Below are 12,041 nucleotides of genomic sequence, written 5' to 3' on the forward strand. Positions count from 1 at the left end.
AGCTGAGTTGCACTTGCCAGTAATTCACTTGATAAAGTTCTTTTTGTGCAGATATCCATGGTTTTCCTGAATTCAGTAACAGTAGTTATTATTATTTCAGAACACAAAGGCAGCAGCCACTTTCTTTATAATCATACCATTAAGGGGGATTCCATTGTCACAGGTGGGACAGTTGCACTACGTTTTTCAACAGTCAGATGCTGATATAACATAAAATATAAATAGAAATAACCACCAACATTTTAGAAGAAATCTGTGATTTATGCACTTATTTTCTTTTGAATATATTGAATTCACATTAATAAAACAATTCTCTACATGACGTAATATCAATAAATATTAGATTAGTAATACTTAATTACAATAATTGCAATCAAAGACTGTCACGGGTGGGACAAGGAATTGTCACGGGTGGGACTCATGTGAAATACAATCTGTATCTTTTTAAATTTAAACTGATTTTATTATGTCAGTTAGCTATGAATCAGTAGGTAACATATATTTAGAGTGCACTTTAAGTTTTAATAACTTTGTAGAACATTTTTGTTGCCTATAAATAATATAAACTTTGGTGTAGTATTAGTTTACAGTTCTGAGTACTTAATTATTTCACTTGAAGAATGTACCACTTCGAACAAATATACACTTGACCTCTCGCCCACTTTCGAAAATGTCTAAATTGCCGGGAAACTCATAATATAAGGTGTCCCTAACATGTTTGACATTTCGATTCGGGAGAATAGCAAGAACTTGTTTAAACTCTATGTAGGATACATCCTGCTCGTCAGCTTTGAATACCTTTGCTGAGCCCCAACAGATTGCATACACATAATATGTATTTCCCCACTGTCTTCTACACTTCTCTGTACAATTGCAGCATATCTATATGTAGTGGATTTCTTTCTTGCAGTTTGTAACTCAACTAAAATAAATGTTCCTGGCATGATTTGTTCCACAGCTGGTTCTGAACCTGTAACTTCTTGGGAATTGGGTGTCAACAGGACATCAGGATATGATTCCTCATCACTCATCTCAGAATCTGTGTAGATTATTGAATATATGTTGGGTGAAAGTTGAAAAACCTCCACTTTCTCTAAATCTGATTTTATGAAAGTTCTACCACATACTAGGTTACAGGCATTGTAACCGTTGAAGTAATGCTTGCTGCGAATATCTTTTATTTTTTTAAGAGCTTTCCGGCGTCCGTCCAGAAGGTCTCTGTTTTCTTCAATATGATCTTTTGTCAGAAGGAGAAAGTTTATTCCAGAAACAGATGATTTGGCACAGTGACTTTTCTTTGCTTAACTTTATTATTCCAAACAGTCCTTTTTGTTACAGCTCCAATGCCATCCACTGCACCTTTCCCATGTGATGGTGCAAAGAAAAACCATTCTCCAGACACTTCAAAGTCTTGCATCATGTAGCAGAGGTTAGAAATGGAATTTGTTCTTCAATTGACCTGCGCAACCATCAGAAAAGATTTGTATCAAGGTCAAAATGGGAAGCTCTTGTTTCAGCCTACTTATTATAATCTTCAAACATGCATAAACTGAGTACTTGTCATGGCACAGTTCATCGTTCACAATTGCAAATGACTGTAACCCTGTTTTCATCCAAACACAAATAGTGACCACTGCAATCTGTGTATGACTCCAGTGGGCACTTTGTATCTCACCTTGTGCCAGTGCTACATAGTTTTCTGCAAAATCTATTTGCAATATCACTTTATCATCACTAACTGATGCTTTCACAGTCTTGAAGCTGCAGATTGCATCCTTTTGACAAAGAGGTAGTCCTTGAATGTTTTTATTTGAGACTGAAGTTCAGAGAGAGCTTCACAAAGTGTTCCACTGGTAGTAGTCTGTTTAGGGTGACACTCATGTTCGGTTCATTTTCTCCAAGATATTGTCACACAAATAAAACTTTCCATCTATTAATGTGTGCAAATTCATGATGCATTTCTTGCATTGACTTGTCATGCATATTTCACATTCTACATCACAGCAAACAAGATTCATAAGGTGAGTGTGAGTAGCAGGGAAACTAGCTATTTTTGTGAATGGCTTCAATGATGAAGTTGAAGTTAGCATATCTGCACATGCATACATTGTGAGGCATTTGAGTGAGACGTTAGAACAACATTTTTAGGCCGCATCTCGTAGAATTTTGAAATCTTGGTATCAATATCTGGATTGTCTTGCTTAAAAAGAAAAAATGCTTCCTTAACTGTCATATTCATGTGACGTTTCTGCAAGCTCTCTTCCCAGTTTCATGGTCTGCAATAGAGTTTACATCCTTTATACCAGGTGTCTGCCTGCTGATTTCATCATTTGTGAAAAAGTTTGTATTTTGAGCAGATTATCACCTGTAAGTTCACGAGACGTTTTCTTCACTACTGGGAAAATCTGCTTTACTACCTTTTTAGATAAGCTTTCACTTACAAGCTTTTTCATTACTGCTGATTTTTTTTTCGAGGGGCTTGAAGGAAGCACCTTCTTTACCCAAGAAACAGCTTTGCCAAGGGACTGAGGACATTTATATGATCCTAACTGGGAAATACAGGTCTGAGACTGATCTTCAATTAATACGGATTTTAGTTTGTCTGTACTTCCTTTTTCTTTCAGCTTCCTTCTTTTGATTTTCCAATAAAGATTTTTCACTGGAGGATACCTTCATCTTCATATTTTTCCTTCTTCTTTTATCCCACTCTCTTTTTCTTTATGAATGTTGTACTTGCTGGTATCTTTCTTCAGTTTCAGTTTAACTTAACAATAACAAGAAGTGTTAAATGGTTTAGATTTGAGTAACATCCAAAAAACTGTCACGGGTGGGACACAATTTCTTTTAACATTTATAAATGATCATTTACAACTTAGAAGGTGCGTTACGGTTCATTGGATGTTTTGATTTGTTTTTCTTACTTCTAACCTAAAATATATAGAATTACTATTATTGCTGAGTTAGAAGGTAAACTTTTTCATGTTTTTTTTTGTCACGGGTGGGACACTAAATACATGGCAACTTTAGTGAATTAGCTGCATACTTAATAACTTACATTTCTTTAAAAACTGAAGTTTGTCAGAAAGATAAGATTCCACTCTTGAAATTTAATAATTAAAACATCAACAATTGCTGCAACCCAAATTTAAACAGCTGCCAACACAAAAAGCAAACCTTTTGTTTTCCATCCTCATCTGTAGAATCGCCAACTTTGTTTAACTATATTTCCTCAGCTGATTACGTAATTTTTATAATTTTTTTGGGACAGTAAAATTGAACTTTTGTAGATTCGAAAACTATAACATTGTTAAATTTGGAATTTTTTTGAAAAAATAAGCCTCAGGCTCAGTTTGGCATTGAATGACCCTTAACTTATTTACTGCAGCTTGTGCTGAGGACATAAATATCTTGTGAAATGGTTCTTTATAATGTTTCTGCTTCTCAGTGAAATTAATCTGCAAAATCTTGTAACACTGAAATTTTTTTCTTTGTTTGGCTTTCAGTTGTTGAAGTGTCAGATACACTGTTACTGGAAGAATGTACAGGGTGAGTCAGGAGGAAATGTACAGGTCTTGAAGGGTGATAGTATCAGTGATTCTGAACAAAAAATTCATATTAACATGTGCCTTATTGTGAATGGTTTCCGAGATAGAGCACATGTAGTATCACTTTTGTACAATTTCTTGAATTACTCAAAATCCTCACCCTCCAGTGAAAACATGTTGCTGTGGAAAATTAAACTACATTCAGTTTCCTACAAAAACAGGACCTGTTCATGTTTCTCAAGGACTTGAGTTTGCCCAAAGACAGCATGAGGATACTGACAATCTAGTGCTATGCACATGTGCTGTAGCTAGGTGCTCTTTGTAGCCCAATTTGAAGTAGTTTCATGGCCTGATAGAATACAAGTGTCCTTATCAAACTGTTCGTCTAAGCTTCCTCTACACTACCATTGTACATTGTGAACAATAACAATGTTTGAATAACACAGAAAATAAGTTGGCCTAACAAAGTATTATTACACATGTTCTATGTCAGAAACCATTGACAATAAGTTCATATGAACTTTTTTGTTCAGGATCACTGATACTATCACCCCTCAAAGCCTGTACCTTTCCTCTTGACTCACCCTGTGTATCATTTAAATAAAGTCCATATGGTTAGATGACTCTCATATGTAGTAAAACTACCATTGTTGGCAATTGTATTACATATGACGTGTTCACACACTCAGGATTTTATTGAAATGCGTCCTGGCCACAAACTGCTTTAGTGTTATGTTGTGCAGTTGTCCCAGAGTGTCAAAATAGTGTCATGAAACATAAGTTACTTTTGGGTATCCACAGTTGAGATGTACATTTAAAGTGTCTGGCTGCCACATAAGAAAGTGTGGAGAAAAGAAATTTTTCGCAACATAGAAGCTAATTGATGTAAGAAACTAAATGCAGTCCTATATTAATTGGATTATATTGATTCCTCAAAAGGTAAGCTGTAGTGTGTGGCAAGATTTCTGACGAGATAATTTGCAGCTCCCATTCAGAAGATTCAGTATCCATACAGGATAGGCTGACTCTGAAGTCTACTAACAGATTTTGACAGGTTGATCAAGGCCTCTTTCTCAGAATTTTTCCAGCAGGGACTGCTCTCCAGTGGACCTTTGTGGAGCAGTTAATTCTGCTTGTCACCTCAGTCATCTGTGTGACTCTTGTTTCATAAGAATACCCACAGACTAGTGCAGATGTGTGTAGAATGAAATGTGTTGTACATGAAGTGTCATATAAAGTAGTGTCAATAAGTTTACAGTACTAACTAATGACAAAATTTTTGAATGTCCTCTTGCTTCTTTAGTTCTACACTTGGTTTATGGCAACAGTAAGACACCATTTCATGTAAGGCAACGGAAACAAAAATTTGAAAAAGAATAATGCAGTAATTCATTTATTCCTTCAACATTTTCCGTAGAGCCCATCAAGAAGCAGGGATGGTATTCACACTAATGTTGTCTAAATTAAGTCGAGTGAATTACTAAGAAAGCTGTTACATTGAAAAAAAGCTGCTGCTGCCTCAGTTTTACTGTGTACCATTTCATAATAAACATAAAAAGCCATCTCCCCCTGAATTTCAAACAACTATGCATGATGTCAATTTCCCTAGATAGAACTACTCCAGGAGGTAACCAATCCTCCGCTGCTAACAGCAGCGCAATCAGGCCTAAGGATTCTGGAGAGCCTGAAGCACCATGTCGTTCAAGGAATTCAAAATCCTCTAAACTGAAGAAAAACAACGTACATTTCTTTGGAACCCTAAATATTAACTCGCTCTTGAAGCCGGGAAAACTGAAGCAGCTCACCAAAGTCTTGTAGATATATAAAATCCAAATATGTGCGCTGCAGGAAACCAGATTTACAGATGATGATTTAATGGATTATGAAGGATACAGGATATTTAAAGGAAAGAAAGGCTGGAACCCATGTGGAAGAGGCCTTCCCCACCTTGGAACAGGCTTCATCGTGAAATCTAACTGGGTAAACTCAATAACCGACTTCCAGTCACCTTATGAACGCTTGTCTTTTCTCACATTCCGCGCCCTAAATAAAACCTATTCACTTATTAATTGCCACGCACCCATCAACAATGACAATAAGAAAAACCCTCAGAAAGTAGATACATTTTGGGAATCTCTTAGACCACGAACTTTCTAAAATCCCAACATCAAATGTAAAAATACTGTTTGGGGACTTCAGTGCACAAATAGGCCAAGAAAAAAAATGCAAAAAAACAGTAGGAAACTACCCGGCTCACAAAAGGACAAACAGAAATGGAGAAAGATTAATAGAACTATGCAGGGGTCATAACTTAAAATTGTCTACAAATTTCAAAAAACCTCCTAAGAAACAGAAAACATGGAAACCACCAAACACAAGTATTGGAGAGTTCCAGATAGATCACATAGCCATCACACACTATAATCAAAAAGAAATAATGAATGTGAGAGTTGGGAAAGGGGCAAACATTGTAACTGACCACTACTTATCGACAATCAAATTAAATTTCATACCACAAAGAAAGAAACAAATACAAAACAGGAAAACTCAAAAGATTGACGCAAACATTTTGAAAGAGAAAAGAGAAGAATTCTGTCAAAACATAGTTATATGTTCGGATAAATGGGAAGATATGAAAGAAGGAATGATAAGATCTGCTCAAGAAGTCGCAAAAATGAAAAAGAGAAAGAAACACGAATGGTGGGATGAGACATGTGAGGAAGCAATAGAACAAAGGATGAAGGCATGGAAGAAATGGCACTCAACCAAAAGTGATAAGGACTACCTGGAGTTCAAACAGCAAAACTCATTAGATCAGTAAAAAGACTATTTGAAAAGAACCAACTTACACAAATGGATAAAGATTTTAAGAGAAACAATAACAGATCCTTTTACAGCACATTCAGACAAACTACAAAAATATGTAGCACCAAATCTGTGTTTTAAAGATACCAGTGGAAAACTGGCAATGAATAATGAAGAAAATTGTGAAATATTGGCAAAATATTTTGAACAACTCCTCAACTGTCGGGAACCTATTGAAAAATTACCAGCCAACACCCCAAACACAGTAAACAATAATTCTGAACCCCCATGCGTCATAGAAATCAGAGAAATCATTAAAAACCTTAAGAACAATAAAGCACCAGGGGAAGACATGATAATTGCAGAAATGTGGAAATGTGTGGATAATACAACTCAAGAAAAACTACTGGGAATAATCAATGAGATTTGGAGAACGGAACGTATACCGGAAGAATGGAAAACTGCATTAATCCACCCCATCTTCAAGAAAGGGGATAAAACCGATGCAAATAACTACAGAGGGATATCTTTACTTCCAGTAACGTATAAAATTCTATCTAAGGCCCTACAAAACAGATTGGAGAAACAACTTGATCAAGAAATTGGTGAATACCAAGCAGGCTTTAGGAAGGGAAGATCTTGTGTGGAGCAAATTTTAAACTTGAAGTTAATTATTAAATATAGACGATTAAGAGGAAAAGACATCTTTATCACGTTTGTTGACTTCAAGAAGGCGTACGACTCCGTTGACAGAACAACCTTGGTTAACATCCTTAGTGAGTTTGGAGCAGACAAGAAAACAGTCGCAATCGTCAAAGAAACACTTACGGATACCTATGCAAAAGTAAAGTTCCGTGATGAGGTATCCAGACCATTCAAAATCAGAACAGGATTAAGACAAGGAGATGGGTTGTCACCTACCCTATTCAACTGTGTGTTAGAAAAAGTTATTAGGGAGTGGAGGAAGAAAACGACTGAAGAAGGAATACAAAAAATCAGATTAGGAAGAATAAAGGATGGATTAGAAGTAGATTGCCTCGCTTTTGCTGATGACTTAGGGATTCTGGCAGGAAGTTTGGAAGAAGCAGTCAAATAGATCAATATTCTGAATGAAACAGCAGAAAAAGCAGGACTGAAAATCTCCTTTGCAAAGACAGAGTACCTAACCAATGTAAAAGAGGCACCGAACAATATGATTACGAAGTATGGCCGGATAAAGAATGTTTCTAATTTCAAATATTTAGGGGAAATCATCCAGCCCAATGCATCAGATAAAGAAGGAAATAAAACAAGAACAAGAAAAATGGAAATGGCATTCCAGCTAACAAAGAATGTGTACAACAAGAAGTCAGTATCAATTAACACAAAAATAAGGCACTACAACACTGTGATTAAGCCAGAGTGTCTGTATGCATCTGAATGTTTAGCAATGAACACTAACAAGGAAATGGAAGCTATAGCAAAAAAGGAGCGAAAAATCGTTAGAAGAGTACTTGGGCCGAGGTTTGAGAATGGGACTTGGAAGCTTAGAAGTAATAGAGAAGTGTATGACAAAATTGAGAAAGTGGGAGATACTATGAGGAAGAGAAGAGTAAGCTTTTACGCCCATTTGAAAAGAATGAATGATGAAAGGCTGACAAAGAAAATATTCATGTTTTTTGACAAAAACCCCAGAACTCAAATTACCTGGTTCAAAGAAGTCAAAGCAGACTTAGAGGAGATGGGTATAGGAGAAGATTATATAACCAACAGAGACTTAATGAGAGATAAAATTCAACATTTTGAAGGATTTGAAGTGAAGAAGAGAAGAACTGTAGGAACAGTGTGGACAGAAGACCGAAGGGAGCAGCACAGAGAGAGGATGAAGACATATTGGCAGAAGAGAAAAGAGGAGGAGCGCAATAGGAGAAATGTACATTGAAAAATAGTTGTTTAACACGGTCCCTAGACGGCCAAAATCGAAAAAAAAAAAAATAAAATAAACATATCTGGTTGTCATGAAGCTAACAAAACTTTTCTGTTTCTCAATCCAGATATTCACATAATTTGTGGGAGGAGTGGGCAACAAGCTATGTGTATAATTTTTTTTTTTTAATTTGTAGGTATTCCCAATTTCTTGATTTGTTAGATGGGGACTTGTTGACCATCTTACCATAACTGTGTGTAACTTCATTCTGGACACTGGACAAGCAGGCAGAGTCTACTCAGTAATTATTTTTGTGACTGCATATATCACAGTAAAAATACTGATGCACCACAGCTGATACGGGTCTCCACTGGAGTGCACTTGCTAACTGGAACAAAAATTGTGGATTAACTGCTGTGTTATCATGGAATGCAGAGCAGTATGTTATGATTCTTGAAACCTGTAGGTCTGTCTGGGGTGTGTCATTGTAAAGCCTTTCATGATTATGGAAATGTACATTTTAAACATCTCCTGTAAAGGAACAGTCCTGTGTTTTTACGTTCCATACAGTAACTGCGTTGTTATTACTACTCATGTGAGTGTCCCACTGTTGCCAGAGTTTGAACCTGTGACAAGAGAACATTTTTCTGCGTGGCCAGCAGTGAGATATTTTCGGAAAGTACATACATTTTGTGTCAGAGTGTGTAAAATTACTATTACATTGTGCATTGACAACAGATTTCTGAAATCCTTCGGGGGATGTAGAGATCGGACATGCAATCCTTAATGGTTGGAAGTCTTCAAATACCTTCTGATACAGTTTGTGAGATTTGAGTGACTGACAGAAGTCTGTAACTAGAACTGAACATAGAATGAGTTGTTGTGTAACTTAGAATGATTTACCAGAGGTTGAGTACACTGTAAATCGATACACTTGGCAAACGACCATGACCAGTGCCTCAAGTTTTGTGAGCAAAATTGACTCATTCTGCTGATGCTGTATTTGATCATAATGTAGTCTATATAGTGGGCTAACACTGTAGTCACCACAGTGATTGGGCCCAATTCATTTAGACAGCAACTCAGTCAGCAGTTCTGCCAGAAGTTGAGGCTGTCTGCAGTTTCTGTCGTGTCACAGACTCAACCGGTTCTGCATCTGATGATTGTTTTTCTGCAGGGATTTGATCGCCTTGTGAAGGAGTGCCCCGAGAAACCTTTTGCGCGGTTGAAGGCTGTGGCTGGAGACGTCTCGGAGGAAGGCCTGGGTCTGCTGCCAGAGGACAGGCAGATGCTGGCGCGGGAGGTGCAGCTGGTGTTCCACTCAGCCGCGACCCTAGACTTCGAGTCGCCTCTCAAGCCGACGGTGGCCACGAACCTGCTCGGCACTAGGCGCGTCATTGAACTGTGCCGAGAGATGAGCAAGCTCGAGGTGAGCGAGTAATTTGCTGACTTTCTCTGGGAGGAAAATATTGAGTTGACATCTTAATAGGACAGATCTCGCTGTGGTTAGTGACTTGTCAATAAAATATGTTTCGTACTAAGTACCATGTCTGTGTTTAATTCTTCATTTAACCTTTGTGGAGCATATTGTCCGGGAGATGCATTATTGGTACTGACAGTTCAGTAGCATTGTTCCAGTGCCTAGTGAACGCAGGTAGCCAGGCAACATTGGACTGTACTCGAGCAGGCAGCAGGAGCCACGTTGCCTCTCTGCAAATCTGATGCGTGCTTCAGAATATACCGTTGAGTGTCTTGCATGAAACTGGTGCTGTCATTTGTGTTAATAGTGCAATTTGTAGTTTATTTTACTTTTGTTGTTGTTAGTGTTTATTTGCTCATGTTTCCTTTTAAACAATATCCAGTGCAACGAGTAGTGCCAGCCAAATTGTGAAGTGAAAGAAAGAAAAGTGTCCTACCCAGCCGAGCCCTACGGATTTGTGTGTTCTGTGAGGGACTACTTTCAAAAAGAAAAGGAAAAAGGTGATTCCTTATTTCCTGTTGCTCAGGTTGTTAAGAGGAGTGCAGCAGCATTGAAAATAAACAAGAACACTGTTGTAACAATAGGGAAAGAACAGTACAGTATAGGCTGTGGTGAGAGTGGCACAACAAGGCTGCACACACTAAGAGGCATGTGATAGCTGTAGAGGGTTTCCAAAAAGACACTTATTTGTCATCATATATATAGCTATTATAATAATAGAAGGTAACATCCCACTCTATCTAAATTACTCGTGTCTCTTCAGAAAGATAATATTTTTGAAGCAAGCAAATTTTCTTTACATATAGTGCTGAAAGGCATAGCCTTCAGCTATTCAGTGTTTAACAGATGCAAAATATTGATGGAAAGGACGGGTGTAGTCGCATTTCTATGCAGAATCATGAGTGTGAGATTCGAAAATATACTGTGGCTAGATGAAATGTGGGTTAATGCGTCATTCATTATGTAGAGGCTTGAGTGATGGATCACCTGAGGGGGTCATGGCAGTGCCTATTGGAAAAGGAGGGCGAATTTTTGCAATACATGCAGATACTTTGGACGGTTTCTGTTAACTGCTTATTAATGTTTCATACAAGAAAGACAGGTGATCACTACAAAGAGGTGAACAGTGTGGTTTTTCAAAACTGATTTGAAACATTGCTTATGACATATCTGACAAGTCCATCAGTGATAGTCGTGGACAATGCCCCATATCATTCCATTGTTCATGATAGGACACCAACTGTGGAAATGAAACAAGAAGAATTATTCAGTGGCTCAAATGACAAAAAGTGGATTTCAGAGAAGATTGAAGGAGGCAGAATTGCTTGAAATTGTTGTACAAAAGGAACCACAATTTCCAACATATGTAATTGATGAGATTTCTAAAAAATACGGGCATGAAAGTGTTACGCTTTCTTCATACCATTGCCATGTCGGTGCCATTGAAGGGATATGGGTGCAAATAAAACATTATGTTGCTGCAGACAGTAAAAAATTCACGATCTCTGAAGTTGAAAATCCTCTTGTCGTCGCTGTCAATCAATTGACAAGCAAGACGTAGACAAAAATTTTGAACAGTACTGAACGTGTCAACAGTGTGTCAGCCAAAAATGAAGACACTGGGAAAGAATGCGTAGAAAATTTAATTATGCAACTGGGACAGAGCACTGAGCAGTATTGAAGGAGACAATTTTAAATGAGATTCTGACAGTAATGAGAGTGGTGTTTTCCTGTTAGCATAACACTACCACACCAGAGAGTGTAAGGAGTGAGCATGCCATCGACCTATTGTCATATTGTGAGTACGATCCTCAGATTATAACCATTAATATAGTGCTAATTTATTCAGTTGTTTCTTGTATAACTAATTAATATTGCTAATATTTAGTTGTCATTTATTTTGTAAAATTTAACAAGTAACTTTGATATTTCATATATATTGCTATTTCATATATATTGCTATTTCATATATATTTACAAATATCATTGGAAAAGTTCTATATATTGGTTATACCTGTCCTTTTTTCCCCCAAGGTAAGTCTTTCCGCTCCCGGGATTGGAATGACTCCTTACCCTCTCCCTTAAAACCCACTTCCTTTCGTCTTCCCCTCTCCTTCCCTCTTTCCTGATGAGGCAACAGTTTGTTGCGAAAGCTTGAATTTTGTGTGTGTTTGTGTTTGTTTGTGTGTCTATCGACCTGCCAGCGCTTTTGTTCGGTAAGTCACCTCATCTTTGTTTTTATATATAATTGGAAAAGTTCTTGTAGAATCTAATTACTTTGGGATTAAAGGAGACCACTTACTGA

At 37.3% G+C, this 12,041-nt stretch overlaps 1 protein-coding gene across 4 annotated transcripts in view; it reads left to right on the forward strand.

The window, feature by feature from the left end:
- The window catches only part of LOC124711434 (putative fatty acyl-CoA reductase CG8306), a 173,227-nt gene that overhangs the window by 93,955 nt on the left and 67,231 nt on the right, over nucleotides 1-12,041 (forward strand). For all 4 annotated transcript variants that reach the window (XM_047241503.1, XM_047241505.1, XM_047241502.1 and 1 more), the window contains exon 3: nucleotides 9,434-9,685. In XM_047241503.1, the coding sequence (XP_047097459.1) occupies nucleotides 9,434-9,685 (252 nt within the window). The remainder of the gene's footprint in view (nucleotides 1-9,433; nucleotides 9,686-12,041) is intronic.

Source organism: Schistocerca piceifrons, chromosome 8 (genome assembly GCF_021461385.2).
Source record: "Schistocerca piceifrons isolate TAMUIC-IGC-003096 chromosome 8, iqSchPice1.1, whole genome shotgun sequence".
NCBI classification, from domain to species: Eukaryota; Metazoa; Arthropoda; class Insecta; order Orthoptera; family Acrididae; genus Schistocerca; species Schistocerca piceifrons.